At 45.6% G+C, this 15,085-nt stretch overlaps 3 protein-coding genes across 3 annotated transcripts in view; 2 read left to right on the top strand and 1 right to left on the bottom strand.

Moving 5' to 3' along the window:
- Positions 1-1,194, top strand: part of LOC109401269 (tubulin-specific chaperone E) — a 27,674-nt gene extending 26,480 nt beyond the window's left edge. The window contains exon 5 of the mRNA XM_062842802.1: positions 49-1,194. Coding sequence (XP_062698786.1) covers positions 49-344 — 296 coding nt within the window. The 3' untranslated portion in view covers positions 345-1,194. The remainder of the gene's footprint in view (positions 1-48) is intronic.
- LOC109401271 (damage-control phosphatase ARMT1) lies at positions 984-10,034 on the bottom strand. Its single transcript, XM_019673753.4, has 5 exons — positions 9,839-10,034; positions 9,640-9,746; positions 2,257-2,586; positions 2,032-2,197; positions 984-1,975 (listed from the first exon to the last, which is right to left on the bottom strand). The coding sequence occupies exons 2-5, from the start codon at positions 9,717-9,719 to the stop codon at positions 1,220-1,222; spliced, it is 1,332 nt and encodes a 443-aa protein (XP_019529298.3). The 5' UTR covers positions 9,720-9,746; positions 9,839-10,034; the 3' UTR covers positions 984-1,219.
- A 254-nt stretch (positions 10,035-10,288) lies between these two features.
- Positions 10,289-14,143, top strand: LOC109623295 (uncharacterized). The gene is made up of 5 exons (XM_020077794.3): positions 10,289-10,555; positions 12,143-12,250; positions 12,309-12,385; positions 12,449-12,587; positions 12,647-14,143. Exons 1-5 carry the CDS (start codon positions 10,442-10,444, stop codon positions 13,586-13,588), a joined length of 1,380 nt encoding a protein of 459 aa, XP_019933353.3. The 5' UTR covers positions 10,289-10,441; the 3' UTR covers positions 13,589-14,143.
- Positions 14,144-15,085: the final 942 nt, after the last annotated feature.

Genomic DNA, 15,085 nt, shown 5'->3' on the forward strand with positions numbered 1-15,085 from the left:
GCTTTTCCGAAAACTACTCTAAAATGATTCTTTGTTTTGTTTCATCAGGACTGGGCAGCCCGGAGCAGTTCCTCCCGGACAATCGGATCGTTTCCAACATGTTGAATCTGTACCTGCTGAACGAACGTACGGGCGAAACGCGCCAAAAGAAGGTCCCCAAGCGGATCAATCTGCAAACGTTGGAGAATCTCATAATGAAACTGTTTGGCCCTTCGGCGGAACACCCGAACCCGCTGCAGCTATCGCTGCTGGACCGCAAACGGGACGTACGCATTCCGCTGGACAACCACGGTAAGAGTTTGGATTTCTATTCGGTCGAGGATCAGGACACGATCGTTTTCTAAGGATGTGAGTATTGCGCGCAAACCCCAACATTTTATTCCCACCTTTGGGTTTCCGCGCCGAAGACCCAGCGCCAGATTCGGCGACAAAGAAAACTGACAGCAGTCGCCGAACAGTTGGCAATCCTGATATTTGACGGCGGCCGCCCGGTAGGCATGTGAGTGGATTGTTGTCACGCAAATAGATCTTTTCGCTGAAAATGCATGTGTATTGAGTTATTCTTGACAGATTTTCTGCAGTGTTAGTGTGAAATTCAGCGATTTTCTGTATCGCGTAAGCCTTCGCTGGAAGAAAACGTCATGTTGTTCAGCGAAGTAAGGAAAATTTTCAGTGAAAAAAGCAATACCTAGCTTCTTTTGGCGTACGCTTTAGTTGGAAATAAGCTAAATTTGCAGTGCAAGTAACGCGATTCGTACAATTTTACGCTTCCTCGTCGCTAAATGCCTATCGTAGACGAAACACTTGGAAGGGATTTTTTGAGAATATAACGGGGAGTATTGTGATTTGTCATTGTGCGTAAAGATTTACAGAATTTTATTTAGGCTGATCCATATTTCAAAAAGCCTTTCCTTAAATATTTGTTGAATGTCGTTTGTCTATGGCTTGATGCTGATGCTGATTCCAATAAACTAAAAGCGCAGTCTGGTATTTATATTAGTAATTTATTTGCACTGACAAGCACGTAACTTTTACATTCGAAATTTGACCGTCTAACTAGTTACAAAGAGAGACACATAACTCACCAACAAATATATCTAAATTTGTTATAAAATTTTGAAAACAGGTTTTTCAAACAAACCATGAAATTTAGAAAAATAAACAACACTAAAATGTTTTGTTCCAAATCAAAAACTCAAAAAAACGATTGCACTTCCTCTTATTTCTGCGTAAACTGGATCACGCCGTACTCGCCGGTTGTCATCCAGTTTTCGTCCTTGGCGTCCAGTTTGTCCGAAAGCCCTTCCGTCAGTCCGCAAATCAGGTCCGCCTTCACCGTTCGCAGCGAGCACAGGGCAGTCGGATGGAATCCCCGTAGAGCGTCCCGGAATGGAGTCGTATACGGAAAGTTGAAATCCCCCAGGAGTTTCCGGTAGTTTAGATCGCCCTTGAAGATCAACAGATGGGAGTGGGCGAGCTCTTCGTACAAGGCCGGGGCAATGTCCCGCATGCGGTGGAACTCGTACGGGGACGTCCAGAAATGATTGACCTCCTTCAGGTAAAGCGTTCCGGTATCGAATCGGGACTGCAACCGATGACCGAACGCCGACAGATGGGGGTTCTCATGCGCTTTCAGCGTATCCAACGTCCACTGCATGTCCTTGGGCGTGACGTCCGAGATGTACCACGGGATCGCTTTCACGTTGAAATTCACCCGCGACGCCAGCCCGTGCTCGATGATGAAGTCCGCCAGGCAGAGATCGGTAAACAGCTCGTAGCCGGAGTTGTCGTTGATGATATCGATCACAACGTGATCCGCGGATTTAAGCTGCCGCACATGATCCCACACGATCGAGCTGTGATCGCTAACGATAAAACTGTTGCAGGCCTCCACTAAGCTTATGGGATCGCCGTCCTGATGATAGTCCTGACCGGCAGTTAGGGAGAGATCGCACCTGTTGCCCCAGAGATTAAGCTACGAGGGAAAAGATACTGATGAATGAGCTTCAATCTTGTGTCTATTTACCTTACCTTAAGCATCTTCTGAAAGAAATCTCCAATTTCCGCCTCGCTTTTGCTAGCCTTATCAGTATTGAAATGTTCTATTGATTGTAGTACGGCACCCATGGCGTCGTAAGAATTTGTTAAAGCCTTGTTTTTCTGCTGTTGAAAGTAATCCAACTTCTTCAGCGTGGTACTAGAAAAAAAAAACAAATCTTTCTAATACAGCTTCACGCATTCATCTCACAAACTCACGTGCTCTCGAAAATGTTATTCAACCGCCGGTACATATAGGTCTCCGCATACAACCAGCAAGCCGAGTAGTAGCTATTATCGCTGCCCATTCCAGCGATAAACTCGTTCCATACCTGCTCGTCGCCCAGCTCGCTAGCAATCGGCACAAACTCCTTATCCGTTTGCAGTTCGTACTTGAGTTTGGAGATTTCACCGATCGCTGTCTTGAGCTCTTCGCGCGATACCTCGCCAAAGTGCTGCACGATTTGCTCTTTGTCCTTGGAAAGCTGATCGATCACCTGCGTCAGGATGACCGGCAGGCGTTCCTTCATCGTGTAGAACGCGAAGCCTCTGGAAACAGGAAGTTGCGTGAAAACGGAATGTTTCGCTGGGATGAACATCGCTCAGTGATTTTTAACCCTTTCCTTCCCACGACTTTGAACGGCTATATCTATGCCAAAAAAGCGTTTCCGAAAAAAGTGGTAGAACAAAAGTTATTGCAAATTGGCTAAATTTTTCGAAATCAATGAAAAAATTTTTGGTTGTAAATCAATAGGTTTTTGAGTGTTTATCAATAGTTCAACTATTGAAACAAGTAGGTAGTAGTTGGGTTAACCTTATGAGGTTATAACCATATTCTAAAAATTATTGCATCATATTCATCTAATTCCGTTTGTCCGGAGTTCGTCGAAAATCGATGGTGCTCTAGAGCAACCATGGGAAGTAGAGGGTTAAGAAAACATCAAATGACAGTGGTTCTGGACAACTTCTCTATTGATAAGCAATTGAAACATGAAACGAAACTTGTTGAATGCAGATTAGTGTTCAAACTTATCCTAACTCCACTTAGTACGTTATGCGAAATTTGAGAATTTGAGAATCACTACCATGATCACTACCCTCCAGGCCCTATCAACTGCATCGAAAGGTTGCTGACAGTAGAGGCTCCACCTGCCCCGGCTCTTACCGGGGATTCCGTTCCAACCGCGGGCGCGGATCCAATCCAGTAAACTGACGCGACGACAGCAACGCTGCCAAGACTTCTTCTCCGCGGCCACTTGTAAGGGTCGATTTCCACCGCAGGGCACCGGTATGATCTACGAAGCCGACTCCGAACCCCTGAACTACCTCTTGTACCGCATCTGAACCAGACATACTCCGAGTCTACGCGCCACCTTCTCTGTAGCTCCAAGACAATGTAGATGATTGCCGTTGAAACGGCATTCCAACCAAACTCATGCCTACACAACATCCTCTCGACAAGATTGTCCGGAGTTGTGTCCTCCCCGCATGTGGCAAGCATGCGGTCACGCATTGTACGAAAACACGGGCACATGAACAAAACGTGCTCCGCCGTTTCCTCTAAACCAGCACAAACAAGGCATTCGGGAGAACCCGCATGCCCGAAAATGTGTAGATACTGTCGGAAGCAACCATGGCCTGAATCAGGTGGAATTTTACTTCCTCAGGGTGCCTATTAATCCAACTATCTACTCTCGGTATAAACCTATGGGTCAACCTTCCTTTGGTAGAACTGTCCCACGTGCGCTGCCATTTGACCATGGAGGAAGTCCCACGTATGCGTCTTGTGCCGCGCATTTCGAAGCACTCCATGCCCTCCCTGATAAGGATGCCGATAGGCACCATACCAGTGATCATGCTTGGCAACAGAACCAGGCTCTGCCTCTTCCATACTTCTGGGAAAACTCCCTTCTCCAGGCATTTCTTCATGACAGACCTGAACAACTCGGGAGCCTCTGCAATACATAGCTACTTTAAAGGCCAAGTTCGGAGCTCCGTCCGGACCAGGGGCCTTACCTACGCTAAGGGACTTTGCTATTCCCGCAAGTTTCACATAGGTGACCCTCTCCTCATCGCCAGCCCCAGTCTCCGGCTGTCCTACGAAAGGAGGCCAAGGACTAGGATCATGACGCGGAAAAAGCCCCTAGATGATCCCCTATAACATCTCTGGAGATGGCTCTGTAAGTAATAGCCATTACATCTCTCGTCTTGGCCATCACGATCCTGTAGGCATCACCCCACGGATTCACATTGACACTCTAACAGAGAACCTCAAAACCGGCCTTTTGCTTGCCCTTATCTCGACCTTCGGCGCGGCGAACACCACCAGCCGTTCGTTTCGCTCTTCTTCCGATCGTGCTCGCTGCATCCGCCGCCTAGCCCGTAGGCAGGCGCTGCAAAGGTCCGCACTCGCGTCGGTCCACCAGTAAGCCGGTGGCCTCGCATTTTTGGGGTGGACTCGCCCAAGCATGGTTGCATCCAGACGCGCCAACTTGGTCAAATTATTGGGGGGGGGCAAAGCCTGGTTTTTCTGATTTTTTGTATAGGAAAATCGAAAAATCGTCAAATATTGGGGGGGCAAAACCATGCTTGCCCCCCCTAAGTTGGCGCCTATGGTTGCATCTCACGCACGTGAGAGCACCGCTACCAGCTGGTCGCCGTCTAAACCAAGTAAGTTTCGCTGACGACGGAGCGCCTCCTTAAATACCTCTTCGTCGATGTATGATGTCTTCAACCCGCGAGGGCTTGGCCTTGACCTCGCCGCCTCTTCCTCTACCCGCTGCCTGCTGTTGTTGTAGTCGATACTGTAGCGAACCGCCAAGTGATCGCTGTGAGTGTAGCTATCGTCTACTTTCCAGCTCGAACTACTTGTTAGGTCAGGACTACAAAAAGTAACGTCAATAATCGACGCTGCACCGTTCCGACTAAAGGTACTCTTGGTACCGACATTAGCCAGGTCGACATCTAGTATGGCCAGCGTCTCTAGCAGGATCTGACCCCGCTGGTTCGTGAAACGGCTTCCCCATTCCACGGCCCAGGCATTAAAGTCACCAGCTATTACCACCAGCCTTCTCCCTGTTAGCAAGGTCGTCATACAGTCAAGCATCCGCGTGAACTGCGGGTCACTTGGCATAAAGTCATTTGGCATAACGGTCATTTGGCATAACGGACACTTGGCATAATAAAGAAGGTGCACTTCGGTTATGTCAAATGTCCATTAAGCCAAAGGACCCAAATGTCTTTATGCCAAGTGACCTTATGCCAAACGACCTTACGCCAAATACCTTTATGCAAAATGTCCCGCTCCCCCTTGGACCACCCGTTGGATGCCTGTTGTTCGCGGATTTCCCGGTATTGTGCCTTATGGCCTTCGGCGCTGCATCTCCCACACAGTTTCCTCCTGTCAGGGCCTTTGCAGTCCCATGACTTGTGTCCTGGTTCCAGACACGTGAAATAAACCTCCGGTGGTTCGTGAAACGTCAGATGACTTACGCACCAGCCTACCTTAATCCTCCCTACTTTAACGGACTTTTTACGTCCGACACAGGTATCTAAATCAAAGCTACCTGTATCCCTGCCGGCCCCTTCCGTAGCCTAACGGACCTGCACCTCGCACTGTTGCCGAAGTGCCGTTCCAACCTCTTCCGCTTCGGTGACCTCGTCTAGGTTTTTCACCTTCAGAGTCGTCTCTTGTGTGAAAGCCGCCAACTCTACCCTTTCGCAAAGGACCTCTTCCGCCAAACTTTTGTAGGCGGCGTCCTTGCGCTCCTTGTCACGCTTTAGCTCCAGGATCATCTCGCCCGTACGAGATCCGCGAGTTTGGCGTCGCTTCGCATCGCCTTCAAGACGTCCGAGTACTTCGACTGTTCGGTCTTGATGACGAGCGCGTCGCCTTTTTCGCGCTTGGTACCTACTCTTTTACGCCTTTGTTTGCAGTTTCTAGCTTCTACATGCAGCTTTTCTTCTTGTTCTTCCGCTCGATCTTCGTCCAAGGGAGGTTCTCCCCTTGGTTGGCCCTACTCTGTGGTTGCTGAGGGCCTACCAACCAACGGTCGCAACCTCTTGTTCCCATCGTTCCGGGACGGGCCAGCCTTTTCAGGCCCACACTTTCCAGCTTTCCGGGACACCTGGTTGGGGTCCGACTTGCTGGCATTACTGCCGACCTTCGGGATAACTATTTGCCTGGCTTTAACCTTGGACAGACTGGTGGTATTCGTACCATGGTACAATTACCTTGAAATGAGTTTCATACTGATAATTGTCTTTGTTGCGACCATGGAAAATCTGGCAGCACTTCTCCTATGTTATATGCTAGGCTCTCTGCTGACAGTTATGCTGCCACCAGTAGACGTCATCGTAGTTTTTAGTCAGTTAGCATGCAACCGTCATTGTACAATGTAACTCGTTTTAATTTGTCAGTAAATAAAGTTTAATTATTTGTTTATGTGCGCGTTATGGATTAATTCCACTAGAGAACTACATCAGCCATCTCGTCCAGCATCGCGTACATAAAAGTGGCGACGAGGAGTGTGGAAAATCAGCGTTTTCAACGGTAGTGCAAGGATATAACCTCTAAAACGTATCCTCCCCGGAAGAAAAGGAAGCGGGATATGGAAGGAGACCAGCATATACCGCAGCATTCCACGCAAAATGGACATCCACAGCCAGGCATCAACCAGCAACAGCCACTTCATCAATTTCCTCCGCCGCCGTCAGCACAGTCAACAGGTAATGACGGATTACTGTACAACATCTTCCAGCATCTGCAGCACCAGCAAGCCGCCATGAACCAGATGCTGCAGCAACAGCAATTGTTCTTCCAGCAGCAGGAGGAACGTTTTCAACGCGCTTTTCATTCGATCAACCCCGAAGTACCTGCGAACCCGGAACTCATACTGGATTCACTCGCTAGCAACATTCATGAGTTTCGGTACGATGCCGACAGTCACGTCACGTTTGGAGCATGGTATTCGCGGTATGATGATTTGTTTGCGAGGGACGCACAGCGATTGGACGACGGAGCAAAAGTTCGATTGCTACTGCGGAAGCTAGGATCGGCAGAGCATGACCGGTACGTTAGTTTCATCCTCCCTGCACTTCCGAAAGATTTCTCTTTCGATCAGACAGTCCGAAAGCTCAAAAGTTTATTTGGTGCTAAGGAGTCTGTCATCAGTAGGCGCTATCGCTGTTTGCAAATGTCCAAAAATCCAGTGGAGGATTTTGTCAGTTACACTTGCAGAGTCAACAAATCCTGTGTAGAATTTGAGCTCGGAAAGCTGAATGAGAACCAGTTCAAGTGCTTAATGTTTGTATGTGGACTCAAGTCAGAGTCCGATGCAGAGATCCGCACTCGTCTTCTGTCCCGGATTGAGGAAAATGATGACGTCACTCTTGAACAGCTTTCCGAAGAATGTCAGCGAATCATCAGCCTGAAGCAGGATGCAGCAATGATAGAGGCTTCGAAAGGACCACCGGAGACAGCAATCCACGCCATCAAGCAAGGTAAACCACATAGGCCCAGAAGAAGCCGAAGCAACAGTCCAACAGAATCAGAATCGTCATCATCTGCTCGGGATGTTCCATCTTCTCCTTGTTGGAACTGTGGAAGTATGCATTATGCTAGACACTGCAAATACAAATCGCATAAGTGTGGCGACTGTGGAAAACTTGGTCATAAGGAAGGCTACTGCATCAGTGCCAAGAAGTCATCAAATAAGAAAAACCGTTCGCTCCGGAATGTGGACAGCAAAGTCGTGTCTTTGGAGGTGGACACCGTCAGAAGCAAAAGAAGGTACGCCACGGTTGGACTGAACGGACACAACATCGATTTGCAGTTCGATACAGCGTCGGACGTTTCCATAATTTCAAGCCGGACCTGGGACAAAATAGGAAAACCAGCTCTACGTCCCGCGTCAGTTTGTGTGATGACAGCCTCGGATGAATCACTACAGCTGAAGGGTGAAATTACCTGCAATGTCACGATCAACGGAAAAAGTAAACAAGCAGTAATACGTGTTGCTGATGCACCGATTCATTTACTCGGAGCCGATCTTATTGATGCTTTCAATCTGGGATCGCTTCCGATAGACGCCTTTTGCCGTCCGAACAACAGGCAGTCGTTCATCAGCAACTTACTCAGGATTGTTCGAGTAAAACCACCACGTTCAACAGCAGAAATGAAGAAGATAACAGCGCATCGGAAACCGCCTTCCTGAGAGTTCGTGGTGAGGTGTCCAAGACAATCTTTCAACCACGGCGTTTTCTCCAGAAGAAAATTGATCCAGTGGTACCAGATTCAGAAGGGGAGATGTTGCGACCATGGAAAATCTGGCAGCACTTCTCCTATATTATATGCTAGGCTCTCTGCTGACAGTTATGCTGCCACCAGTAGACGTCATCGTAGTTTTTAGTCAGTTAGCATGCAACCGTCATTGTACAATGTAACTCGTTTTAATTTGTCAGTAAATAAAGTTTAATTATTTGTTTATGTGCGCGTTATGGATTAATTCCACTAGAGAACTACATCAGCCATCTCGTCCAGCATCGCGTACATAAAAGTCTTCATTCAAGATAGCCTTGGAATAATTTTCTTTACAACTTGTACTCAGGGATGGGAACACTCACTTGCAAAGAGTTACACTCACTTGCTATTTTCTCAGCTCAGAAGCATGCAATCAAGAAATGATGTATGGGCGTCTTTTGCCTTGTGGTTTTGTCTAAAACTTTGCCGAATGGAGTAGGGGTCGTACACGAATCCCAACGTCGTGACAGAGCTATGAAAGCAACTCTCCACGAGGTGAGTGTAATTTACATTCACCTCGTGGAGAGTTGCCTTCGAAGCTCCCTCACGACTTCGGAATGCGTGTGCGACCCCTACTCCATTCGGCAAAGTTTTAGACAAAACCACAAGGCAAAAGTCGTTCATACATCGTTTCTTGATTGCACGCTTCTGAGCTGAGAAAACTTCAAGTGAGTGTAACTCTTTGCAAGTGAGTGTTCCCATCCTTGCTTGTACCGTGGTACGAACACCACCAGTGTGTCCAAGGCCTTTGCGGGCACTGCCAGACAGCTCCTCACCTGACGGCTGCCTCGTCCGCTTCTGTGAGTGCTTAACACGAGCAGTCGCATCCACCACACTTTTTGGACTACCTGCGAAAGCGAAAGATTCCATCTAGGTAGACTTCGTATCTTTTTCTTTCACAGGTTCCGCCGCTGCTGCAGTCTTAGACACTGATTAGAGACCACTCGCTGAAGGTAGTTAAGGATATCATTCGCTAGCTCAAAACCAACAAAGTAGCTGTTAAGGATGGTTATTGGCCGTGTAGCTACCGGCTTAGAATAGCACTACGGACCACCTGTTCCGGGGGTAAAAGTCCTCCAAACAGGGAACCCCAATCAGGCGACCCGTGCTGATAACTCAGCTTGGTTGGGAAGGATTTAAGGCCAACTCTCTGACCAACAGGTTTCAAAAAACCCGCCATGACGAAGAAAACAAAACTGCCGAAAATACGTAAGTTCCCCTACCACAATAGATCAAAAATTGGTATTGGTATTGGTAGCAGTGTTTTTTTTTTGCTGGTAGCGACCGGATACTCTACTTACCGCTTATATTGGGCTTTGAGGGGAGCATTGTAAGGCGGTTTCTCATCTATGATGTTGTACTTGGTTTGGAATTCCGTCATTATTATGCTGATAATGGGTTTGATATTCTGAAAGAAAAGAGTTTCTAATTTATTGTTTATGACAATATGGTACTCGATCCAAATTTATGCCAAATAAGGAAACATCCACATCAACTCACGCGGTGCTGATTATCACTGCTTTTACTGCACTTGAGGGGAATGCGCTGCAGCGTTGATGCACTGCCCACAACCGGGACCGGAGATTGTTTGTACAAACTAGATTAAAAATTAAATTTTAATTGACCCAAGTACTTTGAGTATTTACTATTTCTACTATTCCGCAGCACTCAACTAAACTCGGGTTCTTTGACGGCTGCTGTCTACTACAGCGGACTGCGACACACAGAGAGGACGAAAACCCCCCGGCCAGCAACACCCCCTACTTCGCGATCAGCTGTTTTTCTTCCCGCACGCAAGCACCAAACTGACGTTTCCCCACGCGTATCCAACGCTGAACTTGCGTATTGTGAAACATGTAGACGGACAACGCGACACTGGAGTGTTGCATGGCCGGTGCGTCAACGTCGCCGGGTGTTGCATTGCATTTGGGTCGTAAATGTAAACAGAGTGCCAACTGCATCGGATCCAGAAAACGGCAGCTGAACAAATTCGCTGGATTGTTCCTGGATTTTATTGTCGCTTTCTCTTTGAAGTGTGTTCATCGGTTTCCGGAGTTCCGGAAGTGTCTTTTACCGGTCATCAAGTGATGTGATTGGGCGAGTATGACTAGCAATTTCACCTGTCGAGTTTGTGGCAATGTTCCACTGGTGGTGCCGAATGATCCGAGACCGTTTGCTGAGGTGGCCGCTGTGTACTACAAAATCACGGATATTCAGGTAAGTTCCATCTCAGGTATTGAGGAAGCATTCCACAGGCGCAAAATGTTATTTTTGGAATAAATGAGCAGTTAATTCATACAGAATAACAATTTCTGAACGCTTGCCGTAAACGGAAGCACAGATATCAAGACCAACAATTGAAAAGGCCGCAACAACATTGCGTTAACAAACACGTTTTTGTCGACATAGGGCCTTCTGGGATCCACCCACACATCTCACCACTATTAACAGAAAGGTTGATGTTTGCGCTTTGCATGTTGGCGGTGGTGAGGTGTGTGGGTGGAGTTCAAAAGGCCTCAAGTCGACAGAAACATGTTTGTTTACAAAATGTTGATGCGGCCTTTTCAATTGTTGGTCTTGATATGTAAAAAGACAAACAGATGCATACATTGTTAAGGTGAAGCAGCGCTACACTCTGAAAAATTTTCACGTCCGATTTACGTGAAAAGATAGGTAGTTTTCATCCACCACATTTTTCACGTAACCTTCACCGTAATGACAGGTAGCTGGATAAATTTGAGCTTCGCTAATCGACGTGATAAGTCAGGTAAACTTGACATTCATTGTACGTACCGATTACGTGAAATGTGTGTGAGTGCTACTGGAATTTCAGGTAAATATTACGTGAAAACAAGATTAGTTCTTCATGAATTTCACGTAATTTATGCATTATTTTTGAATGGAAATAAAGTAGCCGTACCAGCTTGCAACGTATTTGAAGAGGCAAGAGATTTCAAATCCTTACAGAATGCAATGAAAAAAGCGGAAAAAGCATAAATTATGTGATACCGTAAATCATAGCATTTTTTTAGGGATGTAAAAACTCTTGATACCTCAAATACGCTACAAGCTGCTACATATATGTAACAATTTAGGAAAATTCTTCATCAGTCTTTTATTCAGAGTTATTAAAGTTGCATTCACTAACATAATAATTTTAACATCTACACCTACATACGTTTTGGATTCTCCAAGATTGAATAATTCCGAGGATAATTCCAAATAAATCCAGAGGTTTCGACACAAAATCTTCGTCGTCCAGCTGCTCCAAATATTCGCTGAACTAGTTGTCCGTCGACTAGACAAACATCCCCTAACACCTGCTTCTGAAACTATAGAAAATAATAGAAGTCAACACTGTTTATAATTACTTTTGCATTAAACAATTAAATTACGTTCAATATTTGCAGTAACTTGCTCTGGAACGGCGTGGTTCTTGCACCAACTTAGTATTGACGCCATATTGTTTTTATTTTGCACACCTGAAATTCACGTAGCTTTCGTTTTGCGGAAACTTCCAAGTCAGAAGTTTACTAACACAAACGCATTCAAACGATTTACGTGAAAATTAGGTGGATCTTACCAAACAGGGCGGTGCATACGCCGTGATTATCGGGTGATAGATACTAACGTCAGGTAACTTTTGAGATTTTGTGAATAAGGGTGAGCTACGTGATATTTCACGTAAATTGGACGTGAAAATTCTTTAGAGTGTAGATTGACCCTAGTGACCATTAGAGTGGACCAAGCTTAATGATTTCAAAAGGATCATTCATAAAATAGTATATTTTATATCTATTCTAGCCAACTGATGAAACATCGCAACCCAAGTTCGTTTGTCAATTTTGTTATGGAAAGATACTAGAAATAGACTGGTTCCGAAAGACCTGCATCGCTTTCTACAACCGAACGGTAACACTCTGAAATTTTACAAGTAAAATCAAATAAGTTACATTCATTATTTATTCAGAATACCATGTATCCCTATGGACCAGTTCATGAACAACACAATCGACCATCCTTTGAGATGTTCCCAAATGATCAAAGGTAATTACACTGTATACATCTTTCGATTTGTTAACATTATCAAGAACTGACCCCCAATCGCAGGAGCAATTACTCAGCAAGCACGATGCACCATCTAGGTCACGTGATGGATTATCCAAATCATCCGCCAACTAATACTGAAATGGCTGCACCAAACTTGACAAACTCAGTTTTAGGTGCTGAAAACTCGGATTTCGCTCAGGTAAATCCATATTCGTTATCGCCGGCCGATTTTGCTTAATTTGTTTTACCATATTTTAGAATCCGATCAAAGTCAGCGGTGCATCTCATTCCAACAATCGTCCTGAAAAGCCAAAATTTATTCCCAGTTCCGATTTGAGCTCCATTCACACTCGGTTGGATAAACTTGGTGCCAAATTGGACGACCACAGTGCAATACTTCAGCGGATTGAATTGTTCATGCTAGGCTTTTCCTATGCTAAACCGGCGGCAGAACCGCAACAGGCCGCCAGCAGCAAGGGGATATGCGATATGCGGCAACGTGGCATTGAGCGGGAAGATATGCGACAACGTAGTATGGAAAATTTCGATGAATTCGAACAAATGCCTCAAATTGTAACCAAGGAACAGCTGACTGAGTTGGACACCAAACTGGCGAACCCCGCCTATGAGGCTAAGTTCTTCCGATACATTCAATCGGTTTATAAGCTCACAGGAAAAAGAGAGGGTTTCCCGTTCTTCAAGACCGTTATCAGGAAATTGATTGCTCCGACCGTGTTGGTTTGCTTCTCCTGGAAGGGGAACAGTCGAACGAAGAAAGGGGATCAAATCGCGGTTGTGAACGATCAAAACTACAGTTTCAAGAATATGTTCCCGAACATCGTGCGGTTCATCTACCGGGTGGTCAGTGCTGCCGATTTCGAGTACACCAGTGAGGACAACGAGAAGGCCTTCAGCGATTACCTGAGGCAGAAGACTACGGAGATCAGACGGTTTCTGCAATCGAGTGGAATTCAACGTGCCTGTAGTCGGAAGCGTAGAAGGAAGGTGCAGCAACCCACAGCGACCACCGATGGTGGGGGTGGTAACGTCGAACAGGACCAGGGTCAGGATCAGGAAATCTATGGCGTGAACGATACAACTGACGGTGACTTCAGCTACGACGAGGAAACTTTTTCGGACAACGGCGTGGATATAAAGCAAGAAGCAGGTGGATCAAGTGAAGTCAGTGGCGTCTCGTAATCGATTGAGTAACCTGTTTTATGACCCTAAATGGGTAGTTTCGGCGTGTTCATAGCTGAAATTATCCAGTAAATGATTGAAATAGGCCTTTCAAGCCATTTGTTACTCATCTCAAGGAAAGCCTCAAGCACTGATTCTGGATTTCAAATATGTATACGTGTTCAACAGGTACACTACCCGGCATAAGCATAGACCCACAAAAAGTATTGCAACAATATTGCATCACATTGGACTCACCTCGATATCTCCAAAACCTGAGGACTGTTTTCAGATAAGTTATTCAGAAGCACAACAGCAACAACTTTTCTGAAGGCGGCATTTTTGTAGGTGATGCCAAGGGTGATGCACTATTGTGGCGAAACTTTTTGTGAGTTTATACTTATAACGGGTAGCGTAGATTTGGGGGTAAGGGATTAACATTGAATAAAGTAAATTACATTGTGCTTGCGTGAATAAATAAACAAATCTATATTTAGGGTGTTTCAGGTAATTTGAACAGACCATTGCGCGTAACGGTCTGTCTAAAATACCTAAACTACCCTAGTCTATACTACATATTGTGGATTTTGGTTTTCTTGTGTGACATTTCGTTCCATGTTGAGTTTTAAATCATAAACCTACACTTATTATACCAAGAGTATTAACTTTGAATTGTAGACAATTTTTATGTCTAGATTGAGTTTAAATAAGGGCAAAAGCAACATGAGAGAGTTCTCTTCATCGACTCTCTCTTCTTCTAATTAAAGTGACAAGATGCAAGTATGGTTCCACTTTTTGGTCATAAATCGCTAGGTTGTGATGCAATCTAGCGTCTAAGTGTAAAAAAGTTCGATTGAATTTGCATCTTGTCACTTTAATTTGCAGAAGAGAGTCGATGAAGAGAATTCTCTCATGTTACTTTCGTCCTTATTTAAACTCAATCTAGATGTGTTTGTATAGTTTGGGTAAATGATATGAACTTGTTGAACACGTTCAACTTTTGTTCAAGTGTCAAATGAGTTGCAAATCTATCTGATACAAGATCTGATATCTAGTGCCGATTCGTTCGTTGGGGGCTCGCTAGATGGACTGTCTCGATGGTTGAATGTTCACTGGTTGGGGCAAAACCCAACTAAAAGCACTGTCAAATGTCAAAATCGATGTCAAAACAAGTTTGACGTCTGACCGCCATCGCATCGCAGCTCCTATGTACAGAACGTTTGTGCAAGAATGTGAGTGTTTCGTGACGTATTTCCTGTCACTTGCGTATATCTTGAGTGAGCATTCTGATCAGTTGTCAGTTGACCCAACGAACGAACACGGTTCGCTAATTGAGGCAATCGTGACCAGGCTATATTGAGGCAGCGAATCCAGGCTGTATATAAAAATGAATTTCTGTCTGTCTGTCTGACCCTTATGGATTTGGAAACTACTGAACCGATGGCGTGAAACTTTGTATGCGGGTCATGGGGGAGTCGCTGAGCACATCTTTACTTGCGCCAATTATTTTCAGTGTGC

This window comes from Aedes albopictus, chromosome 3, assembly GCF_035046485.1.
Source record: "Aedes albopictus strain Foshan chromosome 3, AalbF5, whole genome shotgun sequence".
NCBI classification, from domain to species: domain Eukaryota; kingdom Metazoa; phylum Arthropoda; class Insecta; order Diptera; family Culicidae; genus Aedes; species Aedes albopictus.